Source organism: Buteo buteo, chromosome 21 (genome assembly GCF_964188355.1).
Source record: "Buteo buteo chromosome 21, bButBut1.hap1.1, whole genome shotgun sequence".
NCBI classification, from domain to species: Eukaryota; Metazoa; Chordata; class Aves; order Accipitriformes; family Accipitridae; genus Buteo; species Buteo buteo.
This window is the reverse complement of record NC_134191.1, coordinates 17366503-17384786: the sequence shown is the minus strand read 5'-3', so window position 1 is coordinate 17384786 and position 18284 is coordinate 17366503. Positions and strand designations below refer to the sequence as shown.

General features: G+C 41.2%; 1 protein-coding gene across 2 annotated transcripts in view; it reads right to left on the bottom strand.

Moving 5' to 3' along the window:
• Positions 1-18001, bottom strand: part of TKT (transketolase) — a 28574-nt gene extending 10573 nt beyond the window's left edge. The window contains exons 1-10 of one of the 2 annotated variants that reach the window (XM_075052641.1): positions 17686-17785; positions 14273-14314; positions 12328-12445; positions 10615-10728; positions 9855-9952; positions 8028-8219; positions 7089-7207; positions 5146-5339; positions 4370-4534; positions 2939-3095 (exon numbers count right to left, since the gene is read on the bottom strand). In XM_075052641.1, coding sequence (XP_074908742.1) covers positions 2939-3095; positions 4370-4534; positions 5146-5339; positions 7089-7207; positions 8028-8219; positions 9855-9952; positions 10615-10728; positions 12328-12411 — 1123 coding nt within the window. In that variant the 5' untranslated portion in view covers positions 12412-12445; positions 14273-14314; positions 17686-17785. Of the gene's footprint in view, positions 1-2938; positions 3096-4369; positions 4535-5145; positions 5340-7088; positions 7208-8027; positions 8220-9854; positions 9953-10614; positions 10729-12327; positions 12446-14272; positions 14315-17685 lie in introns of both variants that reach the window. The other variant, XM_075052640.1, reaches the window with a different exon arrangement.
• Between the last annotated feature and the right edge of the window lie 283 nt (positions 18002-18284).

Here is an 18284-nt window from a genome sequence, read left to right as displayed (position 1 = left end):
GCAACAAAGGGAACCTTGTGGTTGGTGTCTAGTACAGGCTGCCCGATCAAGAAGAGCCTATTGACAAAGCCTTCTTACTCTAGCTACAGGAGGCATCACTCTTGTAGGCTCTTGTCCTGCTGGGGGACTTCAACCACCCCGACATCTGCTGGAAAAGTAGCACGGTGAGCTGTCGGCAATCCAGGAGACTCCTGGAATGCGTCGAGGATAAATTCTTAAGCCAGGTAATAGACAGTGCTACCAGAGGGGATGCAATACTGGACCTGTTGGTCACCAACACAAGTGAGCTAATCAGTGATGTCAAGACTGGAGACAGCCTGGGCTGCAATGATCATGCACTGGTGAAGTTTGCAGTCCTGAGGGATAAGGGTCAGATGAAGAGCAAAGTCAATACCCTGAATTTTAGGAAAGCAAAATTTCAGCTCTTCGAGGAGTTAGCCAACAGGACCTCCGGGAACCTGCCAGGGACGAGGGAGCAGAACAGAGCTGAACTTAGCAAAGGATGCAAAGAATAATAAGAAGGGCTTGTACAGATATGTCAGCCAGAAAAGGAAGGTCAAAGAAAGCATACTCCCTCAGTGAGCAAGACTGGCAAACCGGTAACAACAGACAAGGAGAAGGCTGAGGTACTCAACAACTTTTTTGCCTCAGTCTTCACTGGCAATCTCTTTTCCACCCCTCTCGAGTGGATGGAGCACAAGATGGGGACTGGGGGAGCAAAGTCCCTCCCACTGTAAGAGAAGATCAGCTTTGTGACCACCTGAGAAACATGAACATACATCAATCTATGGGACCTGACAAGATGCATGGCAGAGCCCTGAGGGAATTGGCTGATGTAGTTGCCAAGCCACTCTCCATAATATTTGAAAAGTCATGGCAGTCAGGTGAAGTCCCTGGTGAGTGGAAAAAGGGAAACACTACACCCATTTTTAAACAGGGTAGAAAGGAGGACCCTAGGAACTACCAACCTGTCAACCTTACCTCTGTGCCTGGGAAGATCATGGAACAGATCCTCCTAGAAGCTATGCTACGGCACATGGAGGACAGGCAGGTGAACTGAGACAGCCAGCATAGCTTCACCAAGGACAAGTCCTGCCTGACCAACCTAGTGGCCTGCTATGATAGAGTAAACTACATCAGTGGACAAGGGAAGAGCTATGGAAGTCATCTATCTGGACTTCTGTAAGGCCTTTCACACGGTGCCCCACAACATCCTTCTCTCCAAATTGGAGAGATATGGATTTGATCAGTGGACTGTTTGGTGGATGAGGAATTGGTTGGATGGTCACATCCAGAGGGTAGTGGTCAACGGCTCAATGTCCAGATGGAGATTTGTGACAAGTGGTGTCCCTCAGGGGTCCATATTGGGACCAGTACTGTTTAATATCTTCAGTGACACAGACAGTGGGATCAAGTGCACCCTCAGCAAGTTCGCAGATGACACCAAGCTGAGTGGTGCGGTTGACACAGCTGAGGGACGGGATGCCATCCAGACAGCCCATGTGAACCTCATGACGTTTAACAAGGCCAAGTGCAAGGTCCTGCACATGGGTTGGAGCAACCTGTGCTATCAATACAGGCTGGGGGGTGAAGGGATAGAGAGCAACCATGTGGAGAAAGATTTCGGAGTACTGGTGGATGAAAAGCTGGACATGAGCTAACAGTGTGCACTCGCAGCCCAGAAGGCCAACTGTATTCTGGGCTGCATCAAAAGAACTGTGGCCAGCAGGTCAAGGGAGGTGATTCTTGCCCCTTTACTCTGCTCTGGTGAGACCCCACCTGGAGTACTGCATTCAGCTCTGGAGCCCTCAGCACAGGAAAGACATGGACCTGTTGGAGTGGTCCAGAGGAAGGCCACAAAAATGGTCAGAGGCATGAAACACCGCTCCTATGAGAACAGGCTGAAAGAGTTGGTGTTATTCACCCTGGAGAAGCGTAGGCTTCAGGGCAACCTTATTGTGGCCTTCTAGTACTTAAAGGGGGCTTTTAAGAAAGATGGGGACAAACGTTTTAGTAGAGCCTGTTGTGACAGGACAAGGGTAATGGTTTTAAACTGAAAGGGGGTAGACTTAGACTAGATATAAACATGACATTTTTTACAATGAGGATGGTGAAACACTGGAACAGGTTGCCCAGACAGGTGGTAGATGCCCCATACCTGGAAACATTCAAGGTCAGGTTGGACAGGGGTCTGAGCAACCTGATCTAGTTGAAGATGTCCCTGCTCATTGCAGGGGGGGTTGGACTAGATGACCTTTAAAGGTCCCTTCCAACCCAAACTAGTCTATGATTCTATGATAGAATAGAATTACATAACAGCTTCACAGTTTAATTAGTACTTTGAGGTTTCTGTTTTTTTAATCAACACATTAACTGCTCTAGTAGTAAGAAATGCTGAGGTAAGTTGAAGCAATTATTTCAAATCAGTGACCTTCAAAGGCATAATAAAACAATAGTATTTATTCCTTATAAAGTGTTTTCTAGATTGGTGGACAAGAGCATCTGTGCAAGAATAAGTATCATTAGTTTCTCATTTTAGGGACTGGGAAACAAAGCTACAGTAAGCACACGACTATCCTTATCACAGAGGACGTCAACTGCAGAGATGGAAAGGAACCTAAGTTCCTCACTTTCAATCCAATCCCTTTATATCACTCTATGCTTGTAGAGTAGAAGGGAAAAGTCCTATTTAATAAGGCCAAACTGATAAAAGAGAAAAAAAGCAGACAAGCTGATGAAGGCTTAAAATCTTTCTCATTCTTTTCAAATACGTGTCTGATAAAACTGCAAATATGACTTCTTCCTATAAACAGTGCCACTGTTATACCATCACAGCTATATTACTGATTGTCTCCACAAAGCATTATCAGTTTGACTGCCAGACACTTATCACTAAAGGGATAGAAACTGCTGACAAATAAGTCAAGGCTACCCTTACCAATAGAAACACCGCAGTGTGACCCACAGAGATTGATGTTACTCTCGGAGATGGCAGCCATACGGATCTGGTCAAACGCCCGTGTGAAGAAGGTAGCAAAGGTGCTGGCAAAAGCAACAGTTCTGTCACGAGTGGCACAACCAACTGCAATGCTCACCTGAAAAGAGGGAGATTGTACAAGAACAGTGAATTCCTCATTTGTCAGTTGTTTCCAAGAGATCATCTGTGGGACTTCCTACTGCAAAACTTTAATAAAAAGCTTTCAATGCAGATAAAAAAAAAGATCTCTGTCCAGTCCTGCTCCTAATTGTTGGCCTTTCCAAAAAGAAAAGGAGGCAACTCACTCACCCAGTATCTATCCTCCAGCATCTCATCTGCTCCTTGCCTCAACTGCTAGCTGTTGTTGATCCTTATTGGCAGCTTCTTTTCTTTATCTGCTCCAAGCAGCCATTCACAGAGTTTTAAGACTTATCCCCCTCTTTCTTTTCCTGGATCAAAGGCTTACACTTTCAGTCCAAAGGACATGGTTTTACTATCTCCATCAGACAAAAATTATCATACTAAATGGGAATGGATTTACCTGTGTTATTTGGACTGGTATTTACTAAAAGGGCCCTTCTTCAGCAAGATGAAAATTAGAACAAGGTCCTTAAATTGTTTACTGCTACCTTTACCCCATACATTTATTTTATACAGAAATTGTTCTGCTCTTTGTGGCAAATTTCTCCTAAGCTGATGTAAATCCAAAATGCCTGACTCAAGCTCACGAAACTGCCCTGGTGTAAAATTTACAAGAGACAGCCCATGGGTTCTTTAGTTATAAATCATTAAAGACAACAACAAATTTCTGCCTGAATTTGTGTCTTTAATTTCATTTGCTTCAGTGAACCCATACAGGTGGCAACCAAAGACTCAAACAGATGAGTTATCGAATTATTTTAGTCCTTTCTGTACAAGTGTCCTCAGGCTAAATTTATTAACTGTTTCTCTGTCCCCATCTTTATACCCCAGTCTAGTGTAGAACTCATTGTCACATTGTGACATTCCATTTCTTGTGAAGAAAAAAAACCACCTAAAAAGTCTTTTCAGAGTTAAATCTCTACTAATCACACTGTGGAAAGTATTACTGTTGTTTACACGTTGCCATGTCCTTGTGTTCTGCTGAAACACAGACAATATGACCACAAAAATAAAAAGAAAAAAGGAGGTGGATTTAGGAAACAATGATTAGAAGCACTCCTGTTGAATTATATTTGTAAGCTTTTGCCATAGCCTAGTTTTTCCCTAAGAAGTGAACAAGTCAAATTAAATATCCATGAATACACATATGAAAAACAAGTATTAAAACCCCACTCTCTGAAGACTCAGACTGAATGGTCTCAGATCCTGCTGTGTAGTATCAGTATTTCATACAACCAAGAGACCAGTTACCATGTTCTGTTCAGCAATGTAGCATTCAATGTAGCGATTCGGATGTTCTTTCTTAAAAAGCTCTGAGAAGGTGGAGTTCTTTGTGTCTCCATCCAAAGCAATCACTCGATCATTAGCATGGCCCAGTTTTGCAAGTGCAACACCATAAGCTTTGCGAGTAGCCCACTAGGAAAAGAAAAATATAGCAGTACTGTTATAATTCTCTGTTTCTAGAAGGTTTTTTTTTCCCCATTTTCTTGTTTTTTCAAGAGTGCATGCACATACAACTAAAAAAAAACCCCCAAACAAAACCAGAAACATTTTAAATGTTAGCAGTACCAAAAGTACATATGAGAACACTGACACACAGAAGAGTAAATAAAAAAGGAAAAATACAGTGAAGCATCAGGACACACATCTGTGCTGAAATCAGCAACTCCCTAGCAATCCAGGTAGGAAATTTTGAAAACTTTGGTTTCCAATCATGGAAATTCACTGAACCTCATGGAGTATCTTTAATTTTAAATACACATAAAATAGTTTGGATAATTGATAGTGATCACAAAATGAAGAAGAGTGATTTGAGTCTTGATATTTTAATATATACTTTCAATACCCACTGAGTTGAATGTCTGTGTCACACCACAGAGGTAGGTGTTTTGCAGGATACTCAAAATAGGAGAGTAGAGGTGGGTAGTTGAAATCGTGGCAAGGGATAACACAAAACCTCCTGCCATCCATTAAGCAGTCTCACACTTCAAAGATATCTGACAAACAGTGACAAAGGAGGGGAGTACCTTTTCTCCCACTTTGTAAGTTGGTGGTGATGGCATCTTAATATTTCTAATATTTACTACAGGTGCATCTTCTTCCGGGAGGGCTGGAGAAAGCTTTTTCTTATTTTGGATTTTGTCATCTATTTCCTGAATGACTTGTTCAGCCATGTTTTTTGGAAGGGGCTTTCCATGCCAGCTTTCCTTATCTTCAACACCTGTGTATTTAAAAACCACATTACAAATAAGAAAAATATAAAAACTATTTAAGTTTTTAGCTGCAGATTTTACCCAGATAAAAGTGCAGTGGAGTATGACAGTCTAGTATAGTCTTCCAAGGAAGAACTTCCTTATTATTGATACTGTAAACAACTACAATAGTATTCAGTTACATTAAGACAGACATGTTTAAATACATAAGAGAAATAGTCAAATTCCATATATTCCAAACCACTGATGAAACTCCAGCATATACCCAATTGTACTGAATTTTTTCCAGCAAATACTGAAATTGTTTTTAAATTGGCACCTAAAAGACCTGGTCCATAAGTGTGGCAAGAAGTAAACAGCAAATCAGTATGAACAATTAACATGAAATTTCAACAGTTAGGCCTAAATAAACAAACTCAGCTAAGTTTCAAACAACAGTTAACCAAGCTGTCTAATTCAAACAAGACCTGACGTTTTACAGCTTTATTTTAATAGATTCTGATGACTCTTATCTTTGGGCACCTGGCACTAACAGCAAAATTACCTCTCTGGGTGATATGCTGCTTTTCACTGAGTAAGTCACTAAGAATAATGAATTTTGCTTCCTTACTCAGTGGAAAGGAATGAAGATATTGACTCCTGTTATTAACATTTATCTGGTCAGGAAGACAAATTTACAGAGTGCTGCTAAAAGCTGTAGCTGAACAGAATCATGGCAACCCCTGGCACACTGGATATGCATTCACTCCATTCTGTGGATACAATAGCTAGCACACTTCTCACCTGCAAGAACCAAAAGTATTTTCTTAGCACTAATACTGTTGAGAAGTATAAAGAGTTTGAAAGACTTTCTGCATTTTATTGCTCAAATGTGTACATACACATCTGTCCCCTAGACAATGACATTTAGGTAAGTTTCATACCACATGAAAACTACAAAAGGACCTTAGAGGCACCACGAACTCCAAAACTCCAACAGCTGCTAACCTATGAAATCATTTCTATGGACTACTGTATCCTGTATCTCAATGAATTACATATCAGATCATATGAAATAACCTTAGTATGACCAGGTAGCTTATGTACCATGTCTCATGCAGCTTTGTCAAAACTGTAAATGCAGCATCCCTCCTCATTTTCTATGCATTTATACTGCCTGGCTGGTAATAAGCACACCCAGTTACCTGCAACACAGGGAGAAGAGAGCTTCTGTGACAAAGTTACTCCCTTCTCAGAGTAGTCTCTGTGAGTCTAGGGATCAATAGCAAGCCAAGAAGGGTGCCCTCTTTTGCTAGGGCAATTTTCAAGACCAAGTCATACAGTCCAATGTTCCCTTCTGCCCCCAGCCATCTTCCAGACTAGAAAAGACTTTTTAAAGAATAACAACTCAAGTACAGCTGACAGCAGAGGAAATCCTGCTCTGCAACTGGGGATCTGCAAAAGTCCAGTCAACATGGAAGTGCGCCTGGCTGGGTAATGTCAAGAACTGACAGCCACATCTTTGCCTGCTTCCAATGAAGTGTCAATCTAATGTCCTCCACAAGAAAAGGCAACAAAGAAAAAAAACAATAGGGTAAAACTCTGAGTTTTCAGCTTGTATGGTAGTATGATCAAGTAAAAAAGCTGACAGGACACCAATCTTTTTCTAACGTATGACATTAAACTTCTGTATTTTTTAATGATTGCATCTTTATTGCAGCACTATGTACATATTATTATATACACACATACATGCAAAGCAATAAATGTTTTATTACCTGATATGCCTTTGCCTTTAAAAGTCTTTGCAATGATAGCCGTTGGCTGATGTTTGGCCTGGCCAAAGGCTTTGCAAAGTTCCTCCACACTGTGTCCATCAACAATGATAGCATGCCAGCTAAGAACACAAACAGATCAACTGTTTCTAAAGGGTTTTATCATGTGACACTCTTTGGTAGTTAGCAATAACAATAATGAATACTAACTTCATTCTAATGCAGTGTCTTTTTAAGAGACCCAAAGTATGCCAGAAACATGAACTAGCATTAATTTCAGATCACAAAATATCATAGTCCCTTTTTTACAATGCAAAATGAGTCACAGAGGGATTAACAGCTACTAGTAAAATTCACAGCCCACAGATAACTAAGTTATCCTACATTTCTTCAGACATAACAGCCATTTTTAATCACAAGAGCAAATCAAACATCTAGAAATCAATTAAAAAACTGACAATGAAAGTTTAATGCTCCACCATAATTTGCATGGTTGCTATTGTATCTGACAGTTTATCACAGATTTTTGCATCTACACAGAAATATTAATTTCTAAACTAAATGAAAGCCAATACACAAAGAATTCTCTTAAGAGTAATGGTTTCCACGCCCTTTTTTCTGATCTACTTGCTATGACAGTATATTTGGTCACACAAACAATTATAACATCTATATTTAGTGTGACAAAAACTGCTTTAAGATACTCTAACAAATTTATCTGAGTAAGAAGACCTTTTTTTTTTCCCTATAAACTAAAAATTCTGCCACTTTTAATATTCCTGCTGTACTAATAACAACAACCAATATCAGGCATTATGAAAGACCATCTTTCTTGGTGATGGTATCCTTTAGAGCTGAAAGCTCATTTGAAAAACTCTGAAATGCAAATAAAACATACAGTTTCAAATTGGAGGCTATACTGAACTTCTTCCAATCACATACCCAAAGGCTTCACAGCGTTTCTGGTAAATTTCAACATGATGCTGCAGAGGGGCAGGGTCACTTTGTCCAAGACGGTTAACATCAAATATAGCAACGAGATTATCAAGCTTGTAAAACCCAGCAAAGGCCATTGCCTCCCAAACAGACCCTTCAGATAACTCTCCATCTCCAAGCAGACAATACACTCGATAGCTAGAAGAAGAAATTAAAAAAAAAAAAATTAGCACAATTAAATCAAAAGCAAAACCCCTCTAACAATTCATAGTGAGAATTTGCTGCTTTGTCTATCCCTAATGTAACTCCCATTGCTCAATGCATTCACCTCAGATAACCTTAGACAAATTAAATTAAAATACTTTCAAGCTGTTACACATGAAAAAAATAAGATGAGAAATACTGTACTCCTTTTCAAACCTTGGTCTCAAAAAAATCAGGTCTTAAGCTTTTGCAAGGCTTGAATGAACAAGCCCATTAAATCCTGTCACTGTGACTCAGCAAGATCACTAACAATGCACGAAAGGTTACTGTCTGCTTCCTCATTCCTACCATATACTCTCTGGAAGGACGACCAATAATTTAACTTCAGGAACCTATAAATTGGGGATGAACTAAACTACAGATTAAAGCATGTTGCATAACCAAATTCAGAATCAGGAAAAAGATAACCAACATGATATGACTTTGTAGACTATTTCCCAACACTGAAGCTTTTTATTTAGGTAAAACTCAGTTAGCAGGAGTACTGTCTGATCTCTACAGAATTCAGCCACTGTATTTTTCTTTTATTATCACTCTTTTTTTGGATGACAAAGCTTTATAAATGGTTATTACCTATTAAATTTAAAAAAGAATAGTAAATTAGCCTTCGAATATATAATCTTAAAACAAAATAATCAAGATAGCTGTTAGCGATTATTTTTTTTTTTACTAGACATTAAGCTATAACAGACTTTTGATCTGAATCCCACCTGCCTTTGGCTAAATCTGAACTCCTACATAAGCTGCTCCCCAGTACTCCATGCAAGACCACCTTTTTCTTGTGTCATGTAAGCACTAGTTAGATTTTTTCCACACGTAGCATCTGCTAAACTCAATTAAAATCAGCAAGTCATCTTTCACAGAAATGATTTCAAGCTAGTGAAGTGTAGGACACATTAACTGGGCAGCCTATGCTCGAATGTACTAGAACTGTCACATAAAATATATCAACTACATCAGGCTATTTTCCTCCTCATACAGATTTGCCTTTAGACATCTACTTTTCTTGTGCACAAAACAAATGGCAGAAGCAGACATTTTTGTCTCTATGGAGTCGAGTGCATTTCTGATAATATTTTGAAGCCCTACTTTATGATTCAGTGGTGCTATTATTGACCATAACAGTTCCTTATCTAGATACATGTTCTCCATTATTTGTCATCTGACTTTGAACAGATGCATCTCTAGTTTGCGTCTTCCTTCTAAAGGGACACATACCAGTCTCAAAACGGCTATCAGTTACTCTCTGGAAGTTAGAGCCTGCTCCAACAACTTATGTCTTCTCTGTTCAGGAACATCACCTTGCAATGCTGTCAGGTTACAAAAGGAACACACATATGCACCAATTCTTGCTAATCTTTAAATTCTTGATAGTTTCACTGGCAATGGCTTTGTAATTATCAGGCTAGTAATCTATCATTTAAAACCTGAATTTGAAATTAGATTTGGGAATGGAGAATAGAATAAAGGAGGGGTTTTTATTTCCCCAATTGAGATAAGAATATAATTTCTTTTCACAAAATATTCCCATTGAGTGCCTATAATCATGAAATATGAAGATGGAATTACCTGGCTCTGTCAAAGAATTTGCCAGTGTATGCCATTCCACATGCAGCACCAAGACCCTGACCAAGGGATCCAGTAGCCACATCAGTGAATGCTTGTCTCTGAGAATAAAAAGACAACAATTATTTTACAGTTAAGAAACAGAGGAACTAGATTCCAGTGCTAGAAGATGGATCAACATACATCAAAATTCAGCTTCTTGGCCATAACAATACAGAGCAATTCCCTCCAAATCTTGCCTGTTCCCCTTCTTTCCCTGCAATGCATATACCTTGATGATCAGTGTCACAAGCTAACTAGCCTCTCTGAGAGGGAATGCTACCTATGGCCCAGCAATTTCTCAGCTATGCCTTGGATGGCAACAGTTAAGAATTGATGGTTTTGTGTAAAAAATCAATTGAAACAACTGGCTGGGAATGGAAAGACCGATGAAGTGACCAAACTGGATATAAACTCTTGAAATAGCTTAAAGCTTCTTGAAGGATGAGAAAAGCCACGCTGGAACTTTATATAAACTTTTTTAAAATGGAAAATATTGACAAACAGGACTGTAGGGGAACTTTACTACAACAATAAAGCTCGTTTTTACATGTTCATTCAAACACAGACACTGATTCAGTTGTGAAGCCATAAATATCATCATCTTTCTTATAAGTCTTTATCTTTCTTGTTCTGTAGCTGGTAACCAAGAATTGCTGCAAAATACATGCACTTCTTGTTTTACAGAAAACACCATCTTATATCAAAGGTTATGAGCACTCACTGGTACTGGGTGTCCTTCTAAGACAGAATCAATTTTCCTCAAGTTCAGTAATTCTGCTTCTTGTAGAAAGCCAGCCTCTGCCCAAACAGAATATAAAATTGGTGCTGCATGACCCTAGAGAGAAACATAAATTTTAAACAAAGCACAGGTTCCACAATATCCTAGTATCAAAGCAAAATTCTACAAAGCTGACAAACCCTGGCAGCAGGTTTGTACATCCACTAAGAAAGCATCGAATTATAAAACAATTTTACACACAACATTCACACTGATGCTTTTTTCCAGTCCCCCATGCCCCTGCTTAGAGCATGCCAGATAGCTGACTACAGTTAAGACAGAAAGAATGCAGCACTCTCGAGGGCTATTTAGGATGTCCTCAAGAAAATCAACATGGGAGAGTGAGAAGGCCTCTCTCAGCCATGCAGGTCCAATTCAGAAAAGTAGTTTTGGTATCCAAATAAAAAACCTTGATTCAATTTGCTTAGGTACCAGTTTTAAGAACAGAGCACTGTTAACTAAACCAGTAAGCAGATGCATGAGCAAGTATTGTCCCATTAGAACTTCTTCAATACATATGAATTCAAAGTAAGATGCAGTGACTGACAGGCAAAATTTTAAGCTTTATACACTCAGATCCTTGCAGCCAGGTCCAACTGGACAACTGCAAAGTAGTAGTCATCTTCAACCCATGGTGTCATTAGGAGTCAAAAAAGCATGCAAAAGCTTGAAGCCATTTACCAGCTCTGGGCAGAAACCCTGATTAATTAGACAGAGGTAAAGCAAATGTGAAGAAGCGACTCTCTCTTATTGTTTGCCACCTCAGCATTAGCTGCTTGCTTCTCATCCAATTACTTATTTCAGAATGGCAATCAGAAGTGGCAACAGTTGTTACATCCAATGCAGGGATATACACCATCAGCTATGCAGCCCTATTGTAAGACACCATGTGAGGAACTCTGACTCAAAGATGGAACTTGCCTCACTGGAATACTTCATCTGCCAGTTTTTACATCATTATGTTTTCTGAAGGCCCCTCAGCTGCCTTTATGGCATATGATCAAAATGTCCCTTGTGATTTGCAAGGGCACAATGCAAAAGGGGAGAGAAACACTAGTGGCTAGTCCACATTGTGGTTTTATGTGTTTTCTGAACCACAGTGGCTTCAGAAGTAGTATTGACTTTAACATCATACTGGCACAGCAGGAATGCAAACTACCCACTAACCTACCATAACTGTTTCATATAATGCTCCCTGAAAAGCTGACAGTAATTAGTGCACATTGTGACGTGACTACAGGCATAACAGCACAGCTGCATTTAACAAGTAGAGCACAAAAGCTAACTGCGACTTACTCATTAGAAAATTGGTTATGCCAAAATAAAACAGATGTTAATATTTCTTGACAGATTCTATAGACAATATAGTAACATCTATTATTTAATATTAGAACAACTTCACATAGTGAAGACTTATCAAGACACACTATACAGACACTTTTTAATTATTTTTGAGTTACGCTACACCTTAACTCAACCAGCTTTTATTCGTCTTTCTGAAGTAGACAAATTCCAAGCTCTTAAATATTTCCAACCAATTTCTGTGTAGATGCAAGCATAAGTACGCACAAGTCAAGGAAGACAAGTCAATTTAATTTATAGACAGACAGCTCTTCACTAGCAGACTGCAAGAGGATAGCATAACAGTTATTTTACCTTTGAAAGAACAAACCGGTCGTTGCTGGCGTTTCTGGGATCTTGCACTTTGTATCTCATGGTATGGAAAAACAGCACAGACATAATCTCTGCTGCACTGCAACATGATGTAGGGTGGCTACAAGTCAAGACAGACCCAAGATTACCACTTCTCATTATTGTTTGCTCAGGACCATATCTTTAAAATATCATTTAACCAGTCTCCTACTCCTCAGCATTAAAATACACAGTCTTAAGTGTTTTTGATAACCCATCCCATCTACCATTACCCCAATGCCAATTAGTAGTACTCTGAGACAAAGGAAGCCTTCTTATCTAGTTGAAGTGGATGTTAAAAGACAGACCCTGGTGACAGCTCAAGGACATATCTTCTAGAGCTCTCTGTTCTTCTTCATGACAAGGAACACCACCCTAATCGGTGACTGTGAAGCACAGGAAGCAGTATGACCCTGTGCCTGAAATCATACTCTACTAATTTATCTGACAGCAGAAATTCACACTGATGCAGAGAAAACAAAGACAGCTTTCCACAGTACTTTAGCCACTCACTGAGAGAAGGAATTAAAAGCATGGAATCATGACTTGTTCAGGCCCAGTTGCACAGGCAGGGATTGGTAACACAAGATTAACTTTTGCAGAAAGTTCTGGAACATTTAGAACTGTGTAACATAGGTACCATTTTATTTTACAATGTCAGAGCTGATAGAACTAGAATTTCTAGAGAGCATTAAATAATACAATTCCTGTATTTCATCTTCTACTGAAAAGGGACACAGAAATTTACTGTCTCCAGTAAACACCTAGACACACATTGTAAAATACCAATTTGCTTAATCTCTGGCTAAGAGAGGAACCAACATTTTCTACATTTACATCTATATCAGTTTGAAATACTGAACTAGTTGGTTTATCAAACATTTGTAAGTATCTGGGATAGTCTCTCCCATTGAACTATCTGGGACAACTTTGGCAACAATTTTCAACAGCAGCACAAATTAATACTTCAACTATAACTTGCTTTAGAAACACACAGGCCCATTTCAGAAGCAACTATGCCATATAGTACCAATAAGTGAACATAAAGTTACATAAAAGGGGTTATTCCCAAGTGGCAAATATTAAGTTATTTCAACACAAGGTATATTTCATTTGAAGTGTAATAGAAGGGTATACAATTACTTTTATTTATCTATATTACTGTAATTTAAATAACGATCACTGTATTCTTATGCATCTTGAAGAGATGGCACTACTTGACCACTTGAGTGTATCAGCCTTTGCTTTTCACTTGCAATAAAGCTTAAAAGGGGCAAGGAGGCTCTTGAAAAACCTTTATTTAGTGCAGAAATTAGCATTTTTCAGATTTTACTGGTGTAAACAGGATCATTCTTGACATCAGTGGTTGCTACTGAAGTACAGGAAAGTGAATAATGAACAGTAAGGCTATGGCTGCAGAAATCTGCACCAGCTTTGAAAATAATTTGCAGTCACATCTCACTTTCTCTTCTACCAATGTTTATTTTTCATCTTTAACACAACACTCTTAAAATATTTGACCCTACTTGTAAAACAGGACAAACTTACTATGAAAGTGTCACATTTCGTTTCCCGCATGTACATTTACCATGCATGTTAGGATTAGACAACACTTTCACTAGAACTTTAATCCAAATATTCTCTTCTGGTAGTAGTAAACCTTCCCTCCCAACATCCCCAACAGTGCTGTAATAAGAATAAAAACATGCAAAACACTAGCAAAATATGAATTACGGTTAGTGTCCATCCCTTAGTAAGTACTCGCACACAGGGAACCAAAAGAATTAGCTTTAAACCATGGTTCAAACATATTAGTAAATATTTATGTATTTGAGTTAATCAATAAGCCTTACATGCTTGTTTAAAGCTTTCATTCCTTTAATTTCATTAACTTTATACTTAACCATACTTCTATGAACTCCTGGTCTTGGTAAAAAAAGTTTTAAACAACCTAAAATGGTAGCATGTGGAAATAAAAAAAAAAAAAAAAAAAGGTAGAAAAATTTAATAAGTTACCTGAAAATTGGGAAAAAAAATAAACCAAAAACAACTTGTTAAAACTACAGGTTAATTAAATGACTTCCTACTAACAGAAATTACCCCAAATTTAACTACATATCAGATACCAGAAATCATTCTAGAAATCAACTACACAATTTATTTAAATACAGCCATCTTAACTACAGCTACTGGTCTTCTTATTAGCTCGTACTTTTCTAATAAGTTCTGTTAAAAGAATTCCTTGTTAAGCCTAGCAAAGTGTATTTGGATTACTTGTACAAGGGGAGAAAAAAGCCCACAGCAAGTCATCGCCACTATTCTCACACAATCATCCACATTTTGTTCCTGATTGATAAACAACCTAGAACTTTGTGGTGGTGGTCCAATTAACATACTTGTCTGCCAGGTAGCTTCTGCTGAAGAACTGCCTTAACTTTAGTAGGAAACCAAACTAAAGTACATTAGAACACTAAAATCCTGGATCCACAGAAATTAAGAGTAAAATAATTACTCCAGCATAGTTTTGCAGGTTTTTTTTTATTACTTGCATCAATTTATATTAGCTCCATCTACACACATCTACACATTTCAACTAAAAAGAATAGTGGTGGAATGTTAAAATGGAATACTGAGTGAAAGACAAAAGCTAAAAAATTGAAGGAGAAAATAATCTGCAACAAGTGATCATACCACATGTTATGAAACTTAACTGCCTCTTAAAGAGACTCTTGCAACTTCCACTTTTTAGAATGTAACCATCTAATTCTAGGAAGCCAGGCACTGTTTCAAAACTGCAGAAATTTATCATCAGCTACAAAAGAGACTCTACCAGTTTTGATGAAAATGTCTGCACTACTTATCTAAAAGAAAAACTTCTTCCATGCCCAAAAGCAAGTATATTCAATCTTTACAACTAACAATCAAATTTTTTCCCCAACTAAGGCATTTTAAGCACAAAACTTTTTTCCAGTTCACTGAATTCTTCCACTATGGCTGGTAAAGTACTCAAAGTGATACGTTTGGGCACCTTCAGGATCAGACTATCTTATGTTTTAGCTCTTGTCCAGACAAAGGCTGTACTTCCTTTAACAAAAGTTAGTACAAGTAAAGATTGCAAGAACTGGTGGGTCAGATCTACCACTTGTGCTACAATATATGCCACAGTTTACAGAAATTACTTCCTTCAAAGAAGTAGGCAGGTCCTGTTTTGTTTGAAGTGCTTTTATTGCAAGTATTTCCTTCAGTTTTACAAACTACACCTTTAACAAACGCAAATTTCCTTAAAGTCAATGCAAGCATGACAATTTTCTTAATTAACTGTAAACTTCTGTTGCATTCAAACATCTTTCTACACTCTTAGTTTATACCAGCAATTTAAGCAAAGCTTACTATCTCATTCAGGTTTTGGAAAACCACAACCAGGTCGTGTAAAAATTTCTGACCCTACACAACCCTAGTGCTAGAATAAGATAGAGTGATCAATGAAATGCCTTTGTGCAAGAAGTACTCAATGTTGTAACATACACGAACCAGGAATAAAAAGTAAAATTACTTTTACTGTTGCTTCATCAGTATGGGGAGAATAGTTTTACTATTGAATCTTACGGACCACAGAAGAGAAGCAAAGGCTGTAGCAAGACCCTTATTCTTAAACAGCACATCAGACAAAACAGAGGAATCATTTTATCTGTAGATAAGACAACTGATACCATACATCTCTGTGGCCTGCTTAAAATACACACTAGAAGCTCAAGACTGAAGCCCAAGCTCTACTAAGTAGATTTAGCACAATTTTTCTTACCTATGATTTCACACAGGCTTGTATAATACTGCCTGCACATTGTAGCTTTAAAACAAATCAAGAATTAAAAGAGCAATTGTTGGGTATCCTGTACTTCTCTCTCCAAACTGGACCAAACAAGCTACAGCTTTGTAAAAACCCACTCCTGCGGCTAGCTGAGAGGTTCCTTGTGTCCCAACACTCCATTTTACAGCAAGAACCAAAGCAGCGTTTTCATTTGCTCTATGCAAAAGGAACGAGTAAAGTTCAGTTTCTGTATGCTTTGAGAAAGAGCCATGTGAGGTAGCCCATGCCAGACACAGGATGGAATGTGTAAGGCAATCCAAAGAAGCAGCTTTAAAATACTTTAAACACCACCTTTCTCCACAGAAACCTCAACATCCAAAGGATTCCTTCAGATTTTGGGGTTTTGTTTTTTTTTTTTTTTTTAAATGCTACAGCCAGTTTCAAAGAGGTCCAAAGGAGGAAACTGCAACAAGATGGGATATATTAAAAAAAAGAAGAAAAAAGAAAAAGGGGGGGGGGAAAGCTAGCATTCTATATGGAAGCACTCAATGTATTATTCAAGCAGAAAAAGTAGCTTTAATTTTACACGAGCAAAAGCGGATTGTTTGCAGAGATTTTTTTCCATAGGTAAAGCATGATCAAAGAAAGGATAACCCTGGAATCTGCACACATCAGAGCCTACGCTAAATCCTGTCCAGAGGCCTGAATAAACTGCCCATTTGAGACCGCGGGCATTTCACAGATAATCCCACTTGGGCCCACTTGAAATTCTGTGCAGAATTAGTTCCAACTGACGGGCACGAAATGAAAAAGAAACCGCTTGTGCCTCAGGCACAAATTCTTTGGTTTTCAGTCCTGCATCAACTTAGCATTCCCGGCCTCTCTCCGCAGTCACAACACCCGCCGGACCCGGCGACCGACGTGGCCCGCAGCGGGGCGGCTGCTGCCCCCGGGGCTGGGCCGGGCCACCTTCGGCCGCGGGAGCCCCGCACCTCACCCGCGCTCCTCGCCACGGCCGCCATTTCCAGATGTAGCACCTCCACATCCAGCAGCTTCGCCAACACCCTCGACGTGCCGGGGGGTGGGGGAGGGATGTCGGGGCGGGTAAAGGGGATTTGCCCGCGACCCCCGCGGTATCATCGCTCCCCCCCCCACCCCCCCCCCCGCGCTCGGTCTCCCTATCCCCGCGCAGCGCACGTCCCGCCCCGGGGCCGCCTCAGCCCTCCCGCCCAGGAGGCACGGATGGGCCCCCAGCATCCCCGCCCGCTCGGTACGCTGCACAACGGGCAGAAAACAGAGAGCGGGGCGGGGGGGGGGGGCGGCTCTACCGTCACCGGTGTGTCCCCAGGCAGCGGGTAACGGGCTGAGGGAGCCCGGCGCAGCCCCTCCCCGCGGCACCGCGCCTCGGCCTCGCCGCTGAGCGGACGCACGACCCTCGATGCGGGTGGGGATGCTGGCCGGCGGGGCGGGCACCGCGGGGCCGGTCTGAGGCGCAGCCCGCCCGCCTCACTCACCCGGAGCCGGCCGCGGTCGTGGCTTTGATGGAGCTGATGCGGAGCCGGTTGGCCGTGTCCTTGAGGGCCTGCAGGGTCTGCTGGTCGGGCTTGTGGTAATCCTCCATAGGGGCGAATGGGGAGGGCCGCGGCGACAGCGGGGCTCGAGCGGCGGTGGCACCTGGGGCTGGGCAGGGACGGCGGCGCTCCGCGAGGGCTGCAGGCAGCGCGCCTCAGCCGGGCCGTGTGGTGGGGGCGGAGAAAGAGAGGGAAGGGGCAGCCGCCCCGCCTGCCGCCTGCGCCGGACCCGGCCGCGCACACCGCCGCGGCCGCCCGCAGGAGGGGCGGGGCGGGGCGGGCCCGGACCGGGCGGCGCGGCGCGGCCTGGTCTGGCGGAGCCGCCGGCTCCCCCTGCCGGCGCCAGCAGGCGGCTCTGGGCGCCCGCCCCTGGCCGCGCGCAGGCGCTGTTGCCGCCATTTCCCTCCCCCGCCGGGCAGGCGGTGAGGGGGCGGCGCGGCGGCGGCGGCCCCTCAGAGCCGTGCGCGGTAAGTGGGGGCGGCCCTGAGGGCGGGGGGCTGGAACCCGCCGGGCTGAGGGGAAAGGGCTCTCCCTCACGCTTT